At 47.8% G+C, this 14,198-nt stretch overlaps 1 protein-coding gene across 1 annotated transcript in view; it reads left to right on the top strand.

The window, feature by feature from the left end:
* agmo (alkylglycerol monooxygenase) overlaps positions 1 to 13,973 on the top strand; it is a 23,869-nt gene extending 9,896 nt beyond the window's left edge. The window contains exons 4-11 of the mRNA XM_062565554.1: positions 111 to 215; positions 398 to 462; positions 917 to 996; positions 1,190 to 1,324; positions 3,056 to 3,172; positions 5,082 to 5,164; positions 5,342 to 5,447; positions 13,856 to 13,973. Coding sequence (XP_062421538.1) covers positions 111 to 215; positions 398 to 462; positions 917 to 996; positions 1,190 to 1,324; positions 3,056 to 3,172; positions 5,082 to 5,164; positions 5,342 to 5,447; positions 13,856 to 13,936 — 772 coding nt within the window. The 3' untranslated portion in view covers positions 13,937 to 13,973. The remainder of the gene's footprint in view (positions 1 to 110; positions 216 to 397; positions 463 to 916; positions 997 to 1,189; positions 1,325 to 3,055; positions 3,173 to 5,081; positions 5,165 to 5,341; positions 5,448 to 13,855) is intronic.
* The last annotated feature ends 225 nt before the right edge of the window (positions 13,974 to 14,198 follow it).

Here is a 14,198-nt window from a genome sequence, read left to right as displayed (position 1 = left end):
TGGGGCGTCCTTCACCACCACCAGGAATAAATGAATTAACTCACACAGTATATACATATCAAATATATAATGTATAAAGTAATGTTGTGATTTACTGAACTTGTGATCCATATATTTAACGTTGTGTATGTCATCGTTCTAATTCAGCTGATCAGAGACCTCGGACCCCTGGAGTGGGTCTTCAACACCCCAAAACACCACCGAGTTCATCACGGTGAGATGAGCTTTATTTCATCAAGGAGCGGGACCACCTACTGTTCATTTCTTATATTTGAAAGATTAAAGATCTCGTGTGTGACGGCACTCGACCCAAAAGAGAAAATGGAATTGGCATCCCAAAAAAAATGTATTTTTTTTTTAAAATCTGTTGCATGGTCACAAAATATGTCCCCGACAGGAGAAACGAATACTGCATCGACAAGAATTACGGAGGAATACTGATCATATGGGACCGATTGTTTGGTAAGAAAAAAAGCCTTCTATGATGTTACTTTTTTACTATACTTTTTTTAAACCTCTGTTCCTTTTGTGTTTGTGCTGTGTGTGCTGTTATTTGTTGTTCTTATTAACTATACCACTATAATATCTCATTGTAGCAGCTTTCAATGAAAAAGGGGTCCTAAATGTATCGGTTTCACTTCCCTCCGTAGCATCGAAGTGAACCAATCAGCATTGATTACACTGATGTCTGCCCTCTCATTACTGGATAGTAAATGCATGATGCAGTAATGAGCCATTATAACAACAACATGAAAGGAAACCATATCTATAAACCTTAGGGTTGCCCTCCCGACCTCGAGTCACCACCCTTGGTGGACCCCCGAGCGCAGCGACAACGGTCTTCTGAGCGTGTGAATTAAGTTGTGTTTACGTTGCATCTGTGTAACGTCTGTAAATGTAAATGCCACCTCTTTAGGTACCTTTGCGGAAGAGGCCGACAAAGTGGTGTTCGGCCTGGTGTTCCCCATCAACACTTTTGAAATCCTCTACGTTCAGGTCGGTGCCGTGTTTTCATCATCAATGGTTCTGTCCCTCGTCCATCCCAACACTCTTTAGTCGACAGTTTCCCTCCTTTTCTGGCCGTTTTTGGATGTTTTTTTCTGCTGTGCCTTCATTGACATGTGAGCATCTAAATGCTCGTTGTCGTTGTTGTTGTTGTTGTTTGACTTGTGGCTTTCTTCTCTTTTAGTTACACTACTATTTGGGTTTGTGGAGACGGTGCAACACGTTCGAGACGATCGGCGACAAGCTGTCGACTTTCTTCAAAGGTCCGAGTTGGAGTCCCGGTAAACCTCGGCTAGGTGACCACGTCGACAACCCGCAGGTTGGTAACTCCCTCCTGTTTTTTTATTTATTTTTTAAATTTCTGATACACAAAATGCAGGGCTTAGATGACTCGGGAGCATTGAAGGATCCACATATTCGACGAGTTTTACAAGGAACTGCCACATCCAATAAAAGCTACGGAGCCTTTGTAGAGGGAACACAATGAGTTCAATTTTCGCCGTCTCTTAAAAGGCAGTCTGCGGGATTTTAACCGCATGCAGTCAAGTGTGAACGTGTGCCTAGGTGTGTGTGTGTGTGTGTGTGCGTGCGTGTGTAGAAAGAAATACCGGCTCCAGTTGAACGCGCCGGCGGTTAGCTTTGAAATAACGCTTATGGTGTCACGTTTATATATTTCCCTCCATGCTTTACACTTGGCGAAGAAAAAAAGAAAGAAACTCCCCTTAGCCTTTACAGTTAAATTGGCCCCTTTAAACCCAGCGGGGTGATTCTGAACACGGACAGAGCTGGAATTGAACCGGAATACCTTGAAAGGCTTCGCGCAGGCGGCTGCTCTCGCTGATATCTGCCCGATGAGGGAATGGAAGGAGGGGGGAGTATGGGGGGGAGTAGGGGGGGGGGGGGGGGGGGGGGGAGATGTTAGAAAACGTGTTTTAGCTCTTTGAGAATAAGCAGAGAACCGGGCTAGAACACCTAGAGGACTGCCGGGGGGGGCGACCACATGTGGCGGTTTGGTTCCTCGGGATCCTGGGAAACCCCCCCCCCCCCCGAATTAGATACAGGCTTCGACGATTGGACAGTTTGATTTTTACTTTATTCTTTATTATTTAACTGTATAAAGTAAAAAACAACCGGTTAAAACACAGCAAACTCACTTCCACCCTTTGAGGAAGTCAACCTGTGATGACAAAAGGCATTTTAGGCACAAAGAAGAAGAAATACAACAGGAGGCAGAAACTGAGACAGGTCATCAGAGAAGTTGGACTTTTATCAGTTTATTTTTGGCCACTTTCCTTTCTTTTGTTTTGGTCATTTCTGTTACTTCCTCATTCCAACTCCTCCACTGTCTGAAATCAATCATTGTTGTAATGTCAATGTCCATTTCTAAGGATATTCATGTTGTAATTTTGTAGTTGCCTCTGTTTTGAAGGATCTGTGTGGCCAAATCACAAGAGGTTCACTGGACCACATGCACATATTGAGCTGGATTTGCTAATATAAACATTTGTAAACACCTGTTGCTTTTCCTTTGCTGCATTTCCAACCATACGTTGGATTCTGGTGGCGTTTTAATCACACATAAAGCTTTTCTGTGTCGTTACCTTTATAAGAACCTCATACAACACTGTAAATTAAACCCAATCCTTGGAAATGAACAGACGATAAACCACAAGGTAAACAAATAGGATTACACATTGGTGAGATGTTGGTCAGTTGTAAGACCTTAAAATGTGTCAAATGTACTTAACGTGCTGCCAGAGAAGTTGAAATGTATAGCTTTACATACCAATGATTTTTATTGGTGCTCCGAGCCGCAGTGAAATAAAACTGTACCGTACATTCTCCTTCATATGCATTTCAAAAAGGTTGTTAATGAGGAGTCCGGGTGCCCGGAACGCCGCGACCACGCCGTAAAACTCCTGTACTTGTCGCTCCGAGCAGGGAGCTGAACTCGAGGAATCTCGTTATACAAGCACAGGGCCCAGAAAAATGACAACAAAAATACGAGTGTTTTGGGGGGAATTAAACGTGTTTTGCTTTCCACGCGCAGGTTACCGGACAGGAAGTGCCTCGTGATCCCAGCTGGCCGCTGCCTCTGCAGCTCTACGTGGTCGCGCATTTCCTGCTGGCGCTGGGGACGTACCACCATCTGTTTGAGAACACAACGGTGCGTACGCGGCGTGCGCAGCGCAGACGCGAGACCCGAAAAACCGCCCGCGGGTTTTTGAATCTGATCACATGATGCGTCTCGCGCCCCCCCCCCCCCCCCCCCTCTCTCTCTCTCTCTCTCTCTCTCTCCTCGCCCTCCGGGGTCCCTTCGCCGGCTACCGTAATCCCTCGCATAAAGTATGACAAGGTGGTCCTGGGGGAAGGGGGGGGGGGGGGGCTCTGGATTTAAAAATCCAGTGTTTGTTTGCCAACATTATTTCACCCAATCATGCAGTTTGTTGCGGCGTCCTCCACTTAGCCGGGGCGGTCTCCGTCTTCACATGGTGACAGGATGACTGATCGGCGTTCCCCTCTACAACAACCTTTGTCTATTATTTTCCACTCGGCAAGCCAAGAGACCTCCCCGCCTTCCTCCTCCGTCGGACCGGGTCTCCTCTGCAGTTATCTTTGGAAGCCTCTCATCCCCCTGGCATAGTTTTGGTCACGCCCAGCGGCTTCAGACTCCCAAAAACAAAATCTAGTTCTTCTGATAGCTGCATGCGCGGTGCTCTCCTGTCCTCTGACACACACACACACACCTCCCCATCCCAGGGTGGAGGCGTCCCCTCCCTCTCGGCGAATGAAACACCAGCTGGTGGTCCGGCAGTGAACACAAACGTCTTAATTGTCGAGTGGAACCATTTCCCAACCCAAATAGCCTTCAGGATGCAGCAATCAGGACTATAAATAACAAAGTGAGCGCCGCGGCCCCCCCCGACGATAAATCACGTCGCTGTTATGTATCTACGCGCACGTGTTCGCCAGGGACGCTCGTTTCCCCCCCCCCCCCCCCCCGGCGATCGACGACACGCCGTCCCCCCTCGAAGGTTCGCGGTTGCCATCGCAGGCAGAGAGTTGTCGTGTTTAAAGCACAGGAGAGCCACAACATGACGTCATATTCCCACTTAGATCAGCTAAATGATGTGCAATCAGGGTTAATTAATGTGTGAATAACTTTGCACTGTGCTACGTCCACATCACGTGCTACCTTTTACTCGACTACGTTCATTTTAAACCAATGAATGTACATTTTACCTGACTCATTGTTAAGGATGTTTTCGTTATTTGCCGCAAGTAATTGTTAATGAATTAAGTCTTAGTGATGGTAACATTTCCCTACCGGGTGTATTCCCTGAGCTCTCATGAATGTCATCATGATAACAGCTGCAATAATGAGTTAATGTGCTTCGTCTCCGGGGACAACAGGGTAACTCAAACATTCGCTGCCACCAGATGTTCACTTTCGTTTCTGTTCCCCTGCGGTCATTTCTGCCGCTTTGCACTCGATCCCGTTAAGGAATCAACGCGGTGGGAGACGAACGTGCCAAACACATTTTTTAATTTGCCTCAAAACGTCGGGAATCCTCGGCCGAGCGCGTCTGGTCCATTGAGCGAAGATGAGTTGACGCAACTCTCTAAAAATGGCCGCGTCCGCGGCCTGTGTGAAACCGCCACGCGGCGTTTAAACGCACTCCGACGACGGTCTTGGTTCTTCACTCTGATCGATGGGTTGAGGCCAGAAATATGCAGGGGGGGGGGGGGGGGGCTTATCGGGATTCAAACTGAAGCCACTTCCACCGCGTCACCAAGTCACCCCCCCCCCTCGCCCCCCTCTGCTTCAGGAGGCCGAGTGCGCCAGCGCGCTCACGCTGAAGTGTCGGCCATGTTTGGGTTGGCACTGACAGGTAAACGGGCTCCGGCAGCAGCTCCGCTTTACGACTGCTCTCCCGGTGAGGTCTCCTGCGATCGCAGCTGAACCGCGATATTAATTTAACGTTTACATTCTAATGTTTTTACATTCACATTTTTTTTTTTCTTCTTCTCAACCACAGCTCTCATGGCAAGCATGCATATATTCATTCTTCTAGGTGCTGTCCCAGTTAACCGTCCTGGGGATGACCTGCTACGTTCTGCTCACTCTCACTTCCCTGGGCCTCATCGTGGATCAGAGGTACATTTGTTTGTACTGGCATACTGGGAAGCAAGAGCGAGGGATCCAGTTATTCACTGGTTCCAAAGCTTTTGTTTTTTTTTCTTTCATTCGACCCTTTTTTTTTTCTTCAGATTTTCAAATGGGAGCAAAATCTCTGCGAAACGACTGAAAACTGATTTGTGTCTTCATGTTCAGGCCGACGGCGGCGCCGGTGGAGATGCTGCGCTGCGTCGTCACGGTGACCATGCAGGTGTACGGCCACGCCACGCCGCTGCCGTCTTCGCTGGCCGGCCCCGCGGAGGTGAGGCGACCTGCAAGTAACAGCGGCGACGGTGGCGCACCGCGTGGGTCACGTGACCGAGCAAGAGCACCGCAGGTCGAGGCGACGTGACAGTGGGTTTGGGTTTAGGAACAGCTGGGCAAAATGGGCTCAATCGTCTCCCCCGGAAAGATACAAAGGACAGACGGATGTTTCTACACGGTGACATCATCATAAGGAATTCTCACATTAGAACTGTCAGGAACAGACGGCGTTCCCGTTCCCCCCCCCGTGTGTGTGTGTGTGTGTGTGAGACCCGGGTGCTAAGTCCAGCCTGTGATCTATGAGTCCAGATGCGTCGCCCAATTGACCATAAAATTGGCGTGCCTTTTCTGGCTCTGGCAGCCCGACTGCAAATGGCGGCTGACCTCTCATTACTCACCCTCCCTCCCAACAACGGCCTGCTTTTCTTTTTTAACTTTTTTTTTTTTCTTCTTCTCTCTGCCCCGCCCTCGCTGCTCGCCATCCCAGCCGGTGCGAACGAGAGGGCGCTTCTGGAACCAATTAGCGTCGTCTGCCGCTAACTGGAGCCGCCCGACGGGATTTGCACGTGAGCGCCCCGGGTCGCTGTTTTTTTTTAATTTTTTTTTTTATCGTCCTGCGACTCCACATCTGTGCCGCTCAGGTGTTCGAAACGCCACTCGCCCCTTTACTGTTTCTCCTCCGCCGTAACTTGTGTGCGGGTCGTTTGGCTCGCAGGTGGGCCCGCCGTGGAAAAAAACTCTCACCATTTGCTCAAATTGGTTCCTGGACGTATTTGTGCACTTTTGCTCAGAACTACAGCAAAAGAAGGGGGCACTTTTAAGGCGCTCTAATGATTTGTGAGTCTGACGCGTGAGGTGAATGGCCACCTCTTTGTGGCAGCAGGAGGGAGGGGGGGGGGGGGGGGGGGGGGGGGTGTTTTGAAGTCGGGCCAATGAATTAACAGTCACTTGAATAGAAAGGAAGGGAAATTCACATTTAATTGTATTCAGGCTCATGCGACTGCACAGTTGGGAAAGGGGTGGGCGGGGGCGGGCGGGTGGGAGGGGGGGGGATTACTAAAATAAAGAAAAGAAAAATCAGTTGGTCTGTGGTCCTTCAAACCCAGCGGTGTGATATACTGCACCCTTAAAGCTCCCAGCGGTATTTATAGTGGCTCTGGAGATTTCCCTTGTAAAGCTACAGGCTTGACCTGTAAACCAGGGCTGCCTCTCCCTCCCTGCCCCCCCTCCCCCCCCCCCCCCCCCCCCATCTGTGCACATGAAGAAGGCGAGACGTAGCCGGTAACCGCCTGCGTGTGTGAGAGCATCTTTTGGTCTGTAATCAATCATCAGTTTCAACTCTGGACAATTAATAATCCATAATATCAGGGTTTTGTGAGCCCACATTGACTTTAACCTTATATGTCGGGTTCTGGAAAGTAATAGAATCTGATTGCATTATAATGCCTCGGTGTGTGTGTGGGTGTGCGCGTTCGGGGGCTGTGATGACGCAACACGTGGTTGCGATGCTGTGTGGGCCCCTGGTTGGCCCCCGAGCAGAAGGACTTAAGACGCTGTATATCCCAAAGTAATGAAGACAGCTCTTCTCCACAAACGGCCACGAGCTGCCGGTGAAGTCACATGTAATGTAAGAGGAGAAGCTCATAAAAATACACCTGTCTGCGGCAGCGAGAGAGGGGGGGGGGGAGAGAGAGAGAGGGAGAGATGTTAGGGTGTAAAAAACTGTTTTAACATTCTTAGTTTAAATCCACAGAAAGAAAAATGTCCTTTCTATCCTCTTGGCTCTTAAATTAAAAATACAAATAAAAGGCCTGAGAACATGCTCCTATTCTGGAATGTCTGCGACATTGTCTCACGCAAGTTTGACACTCGAGGAGCGAATCTAAATCTGCGTCATTATGTACGGTTCAAAGTATACTTATTATTTTAAGCCCGACTGTTTTCACGCCTTATTAGATTTTCCGTCATCACATCTCTGCGCTGGCGGTGATTTCCAAGCTGAAAAGATCCCTTTTCTGTGAGACCTTCAGGGGGGGGGGGGGTGGGCGAAGGCTCCAACTGGCCAACAGAGGTCATAACCCAATAATATAATAATAATATTATGAAGTTCACGTCCAACGGCGCTCTATCTGCGACGCGTGGCCTGATTTTTTTGTGCCGAAATCGCAGATCCCGCCCCTCCTCCTCCCTCCGCCCCCCCCCCCCCCCCCCCTCTGCCGCAGGTGAGGCGGCGCGAGGTGAAAGGTCGGCGTTATCAGAGAGCATCGTTTCACCCCGAATAAAAAAAAAAAAAAACCCTGTTATTCCTTCCTTCCCTTTTGGGGTCCTGAAGCAGGAATGTGTGGCGGCGAAGGAGCGGCCCCCGAGTGCTGGTTGGCCCCGGATCGTTGGGAGCGATGGAAACTCTTTGTGAGCATGACATCATCCGAGAGCTCGCGGGAATGGAAAAAAAAAAAAAAAAGGGAAAAGAAGAAGAGGAAATCTCCACCCAGGGAGCGAACGCAGGGATTCGAAGAAAAAAAAAAAAAATAAAAAAATAAAAAGAGAGAGAGAGAGAGAGAGAGAAAACGAGGGTCGGGCTGTTGCTGCGTTGGGAGTAAACAGCGGGGGGGTCGACGGTACACGGTGTGAAATATTATCACTCAATGTGCAGGGGATCGTGCCCGTCAAAGAGTAACCGCTCGGTTTATGTTGTCAAACCGCTTGCCAGGTAAAGCTTTTGGAAATCTAAGCGCAATTGGCCCTTTGGGGGCCCTGGCGCGGTGTTTAGTTTGGCTTCGGGAGGGGGGGGGGGGACTGAGCTTCTGTGGCCAAGGCTGAATTTCTTTTGAATTTGTCTTCCTATTTGTGCTTTAATTCAAGGGTGAAACACAACAGTCCTCCAAGCGTACGAAACGGGCCTCCGGGCCAGCACCTGAACCTGATTGAACCGGACCGTTTTTTTCTTAACGGTGCCGTTTCTCCCTTTTTCTTAAAGGCACATTTCGTGCAAAACAACTCTGACCCCCGATTTCCCCCCCCCACCCCCCCAAAAAAAAAAATCCCAAAGCACAACAAACGATGGAAAGGCCTTCATGAAATTCAAACATGAAGAACTCAGAGCTTCTTACTGTAGAATCAGTCAGAGTGGTTCTGAATGACGGCGTAGCGGATTCATTTAGAGGTATTTATTGCAGCGCGAGCTTTCATCACTCTGCTCCCCGCTTCATTAATCTCTCTCTCTCTCTCTCTCTCTCTCTCTCTCTGCAACGCTCGTTGGCTTCCTGGCTAACAATCGCACATCTGATGCAGTAAAATGAAACTCCTCGTGATCCTTTTTTTTTTCTTTTCTCACAATAGTTCCTGAAGTGAGCTGGAAAACGTTTTACAAAAAGGTTTTTTGTAAATTGCAAATGGCCGCCGCCGTCAAACACCGACCTCCACCAATGGAGACCTTCTACGTTGACAGAGAAAAATCAAATGTCCAAACGGTCTGTGGACTTTTGATCCGCCTCCTCTCCAGGAGCTTCCCTGAGTGGGAAACTGACACGTTGGTTTTTACCAATTTAAACTCAATCGATCACCCTTTAATGAGGTCCGATCTGATCCAGAGTATTGATAGTCTGGATTTGGCCTTGTCTGCCTCATTGGGAACCTTCCAAACCCCAGTTTTTTCATTTGGTCAAAATCGGACCTGCGCCTGCAGCCCTGCTGCACCGCGCAGGTCCGATGACGCCTCGGACCCTTTCGCGCCCTCTCATGCCGACATGCAATGCACATAGTGGCCATTGGGTGGCGAGGCCACTTTGAAGGCTGGGAAGAATAAAGAGCCCAGTGGAACGCGGGAGGCTTCACAGCGGCTCCTGCAGAGGTTTTATCAAACCGACAACTTTGACAGCAACTTTTTTTTTTTTTTTTTTTTTTGTGGTTGCCTTGTCCACACTTCCCACTGGGGCTTTGGAAAGCGAAAGCTATTCCGACATGATGTACAAACAAAGTGTTCCAGACAGGAGCCCCCGCGTGGCCGCAGAGAGTGGAGTGCCTTCAGGGAGCTCTACCTGACAGCTCCAGAAGCTCCAGGGTTGTTTGAAAGCTCAATGATCCCTCATCACAGGAACCTCTTTTTGGTTTTAATGAATTGATTGGAATCGTCCCGCTACCGCTTCACGTGCTCTGTGCCTTCTGTCCCCAAGGCCTCGTTGTCCTTCTCCAAAACCTTCTCTCCAAGCTCCCGACCATCCTCTTCAGGATGAATTATTGTCCTTGGAGCCGCATTTTATTCTTTCTACAGGGTTTTTCCAATCCTGTTTCAGATTTTTCTATCTCATTGCTGCTGAGAAATGAGCTCAAATCAGGCGGTGGCTCTTCTTTCAGCGTGTTTGTTGTTGTGTAAACACATTGCTGAGCTGGTCACAGCCTCACAGCCACACATACGTGTTGGCACCAGACGCCGCGGTGGGGAAGGAGTCGTCGCTGATGACCTGTCGCGGGACTTTTTGTTGTACACGTGGTAAAGGAGAACAAACCTCCAAGGCAACTTTTATCATTGTGAATTGGCTCATCATCAGGCCGTTATGTGTTTTGCTACACCTTCACTAACTGCCATTTTACATGAGTTTTATGTGAGTGTGTGTGTGTGTGTGTGTGTGTGTGTGTGTGTGTGTGTGTGTGTGTGTGTGGGAGTGTGATGGCGATATTTCTCATGGCATGTGCGTAATGCCTGTCTCACAGCAGGCATTACACAAAGTCCCTGGTGGGACATTAACCTGGTCCACGTATCCTTCCTGAGTCCAACCCAGACTCATAATGAAACAGACAGGAAGTCCTCTTTGTGTGTGTGTGTGTGTGTGTGTGTGTGCGTGTGTTTGTACATACTGTACACATGTGCAGGTATTTTTGCTTGGTGGAACATGTGTTTTCAAAAGAGTTTTTCTACGATGTGTGACACACCCGTGTGTTTCATGTGCATCTGTTAGAAAGATTAGTAAAGTAGTTACAGTGCTATCTGTGTCTCTACTGTGTCTAGGAAGTTTTGGTATTTTTTTTTTTTTAAGCAAGAATGAATAAATTCTGTAATTTTTCTTTACTTAAAAGACATTGCTAGATCTGCTAAAATAGATCTACAAGCTTCTCTTTAAAATAAAAGAATATACAAACTCTTTCTCAGAGAAATGAGCAGAGCTATTTGTCTCGTTCTCACTTAAAAAAAAAAAAAAGCTCCACTTTGTATCCTTAAATCAAACGGGATAAAAAACGCGTTAAATATGGTTTATTTTCACCCGATTCAGTGCTGCGCTCCCGCAGCCAGGTTCAAACTAAAAGTTATTTTCCGACACCGCTGGGTCCAGATCTGGGGGGGGGGGGCTGCAGGGAGCCATGTGGAGACGGAGCTCTGGAAACGTCCCATTACGGGTCATATATCACCCGTCTGACAGCAGCCATTCTGCCTTGTTTTCATTTCAATCACGAGCGCAGCTGCAGCGCTGCCACGTTTAACCCGCTGCAGGCCGCGGGAGGGAAGCCGCTCGCCGCGCCCTCTGAGGGGGCTCCAGAGGTCACCGGTGTTGCTCCCGAGGTCAATGCAGATAGTTTCGCGTTGGAGCTGCGGATGGCCCCCTTTAGTCAAGGTTCTCGTAATTGAACCTTTCAACTGTTGTCAGCTAAAAGATTTAGAACCTGTGTTGACAGCGTCTTAGGACAATAAAGCACTGCTTCATAAAACAGAACTAGATGAAGCAGTTATTTTGTTCCTCAACTCGTATTTTCAATTTAGGAAATGTAGCATGTTTAACACTTGGTTTGGCTTTTTTTCACCCACATTCTGTGTAGATTTCTTCTGATGTGTCACGTTTAACGTCACCAAAAGGTCGATTGTATTTACTTATTCTCTTTGACACTTTTACATAAGTCTTGGTATAAGGTGAAGGTAAAATAACTTTTTCTCCTGATGCAGCTTTTTTGTTAACGGTTGTTTCTTTTCGTGTCTAACTCTAACACTGGAAGGACAAACATGCGTTTTATTCATTTTCTGTCGAGTGAATTGTGAAAGTGATCCAGGTAAAATAACTTTTTCTGTCAACGGAGCTTTGATCATACAATATTATGTGTCGCTTCGTGTGTGGAAGAAAAAAACCCGTAGAAAGTGTCCAAATCCAAATAATATGTCATCACGTCCCGCAAAAGAGATGATACCTCGTCCCTCCAGCCAGCGAGTCAAACTATAAAAAATAAAAAAAACGGTGTAGTTATAGCGGTTGTTCAAAGGAAGCGTCCTTATTCTCTTCTTCTGATCGAGAGGCTGAACGTTATAATATCTGGAACGATGATTTTCAATTATTTATAGCAAGGTTGCACGACCCGCGTGAACTCTGGTGCTGCCACGTCCCAGCTGGTTCAGACCAAAGTGTTGCGCAGTGACAAGAGCGTAAAAGGGAAATAATCAGAACGAAGAGGCCGAGGGAAAAGGGCAGCGGTCCGTGGCCTCTTCGGTTTTACTGCTCCTAACAGAGAACGCTCTGCCCCAAAAACAAAGTGAGTGCGAGTGGATTTGCTGAGATCTCTACTTATGGAGCCGCTGCTGTCTGGGCCGCGGTGCTTATTTGTAGACCCGCTTCCTTCCACGATGTAATGTGTCCCACATGGATTTCCTACGTGGGTCCATTAAAGTGGTTAAGCGGAGCGGACAGCGAGGTGGCAGCGAGGGTCACATGGGTGCCCTTCCTTCGACATGCGGCTTTGATAGAAAACCCTTCGGGGGCCCCCCCCCCCGTTTGGCTCCGCTCGGAACCCCTCCGAAAACGTTGATTTGCGAGGTTCCGCCGAGCCTCCCGATCCCAATCCGTCCCCCCCCCCCCCCCCCCCACCCCCCGTAATCTCCCATCGGGTTTGTTTGCAGTTAAATGATCCTTTCAGCCATCTTGTATTGTATTAAGTGGATTTAATCGGGGGCGGCAGGTTGCGAAGAGGCTTTGTCCCGTGTAAAATCACTCGTACTTTGGTGCTTTTTTTGGGGGGGGTCCTGATCTTCAACTGTAATTAAAGTACTAGTTTATAATGTTCTTAACTGTGCTTAGCTTGACTTCATTCTTCTGGGTAGTTTTCTAGAGGTTTCTCGGATCTAATTACAAGCATAAAATCCCAGATTTTCTGATCCTTAAAACAGTGAGGATTATCGTCAATGTAACTTTACAATTTTCAAAGATAGATTTAAAAAAAAAAAAAAAAGGTTTTAAAAACTGCATTAAATCATTTTTGAATTGTGTGGATTGGATCTGGAGACGGGACCCGGCCCACTAGAAAGCTGCCTTCATTAGTTGCTCTGTTTCCAGAGTCAAGCCGTTGCCCTTTTACAGTCGTGAGGCTGCTTTCAGGCACCGCGAGGTCAAAAGGGCACAAAAGAGCTCTGCATTATTCTCTCTCTCTCTGAGGAGAACAGCTGCCCTGTCCAGGAGGAAACGTTGCTTTTTCTTATTTCTTTTTTTTCTTCCCATCAGGCCGTTCCGCCTGTGATGGACAGCGGTCTGGTTTTGGCTCGAGCTGCGATGTAGGAAGCAGTTTATGGGCCAAAGCGCTGCGCGGGGTGGAGGAGAGGGGGGGCGGGGGAGGGTGGAGGAGGAGAGGGCGGCGTCCGGCGGAGCCCCCTCCTCCCCCCCTCTCTCGGAGTGACCCTTTCGACCCCGTCACGAGAGCGTCAGGGGAGAAGCCCCCCGCTCCTTAACCCCTGAGCCTCCTTTCTACAGCGTCCCGAGGCCTGAAGCCGCTCACTGTTTTCTTTCCATCACAGATTTACTTTCAGGTTTTTTTGCGTCTGCGCCGACAGGTCGAAAATGATACCGGCCACACGTTTCATGTCGTGTTTTGTCTTTGGGCTGTGAAAATCTATTTGGAATATGCTCAATGTGGTCCGACCGAAAATCCGGGTCTAGTTAATGAATGAATATATTTCCGTCGTTGTGTTGCACGATGAAAACACAAAACAGGTCGTCAAATGTTAGAAATTTAGGTATGTCGGTAAGTATGTTAAAACAAAAGATCAGAAAGCTTTTAAAAGTAGGAAGTGCCTTATTAAATAGAAAGGAAAACTACAACAAATTGACATAATCAACTATTAAATGTTTGAAAATGGAAAGAAGTTAAGTTCTGGTGACTGTTGGAACGTGTTGGCACTTACAGATTTCTAAAAAACAATCAAACATTTCGATGATCACTACAATTTTGGTTTTCTGGTTCATGTTACTGGATCAATTTGCGGTTTTGCTGTGATCGTAAACTGAAAAATATTTTGGGGGACTGACTTGAAACAAACAAATAAATCAAATGAAATAGCGACATTAATGTCCATTTATGATCCCAAAAATATCATTATAGTGGTTTATTAACCCCCCCCCCCCCCCTCTCTCTCTCTCTCTCTCTGTCTCTGTTGTCCAGGCCTTTGTCTCCCTCTCTCTGCTGTTCTGGGCTCTGCAGAGCTCCTACCTGCTGCTGCGCATCAAGAAGAAGGCCCACTGACTGGTTTCACTGGTTTGTTGTGCGGGGGGGGGGGGGGGGGGGGGGGGGGGTTGCCCACCAATCAACAGGCGGACGGCCAGTGAGCCGGAGTTTTCATCTGGTGTTTTATTAAGTTCTAATTGTTGGAATGATTACACAGTGAGGTGTTATTTTAATGATCTTTAACACTGTGTTAAGAATCATTTGTTATTACAACAATAACATTGTTTTAGTTTGTGCTGGATTCACTTTTTACTGGTTATGTATAAATTGTTTTGAATGT

The sequence above is a fragment of the Pungitius pungitius genome, chromosome 11, assembly GCF_949316345.1.
Source record: "Pungitius pungitius chromosome 11, fPunPun2.1, whole genome shotgun sequence".
Classification (NCBI taxonomy): Eukaryota; Metazoa; Chordata; class Actinopteri; order Perciformes; family Gasterosteidae; genus Pungitius; species Pungitius pungitius.
The sequence above is the reverse complement of the archived record's forward strand: the minus strand, read 5'-3'. Positions and strand labels throughout refer to the sequence as shown.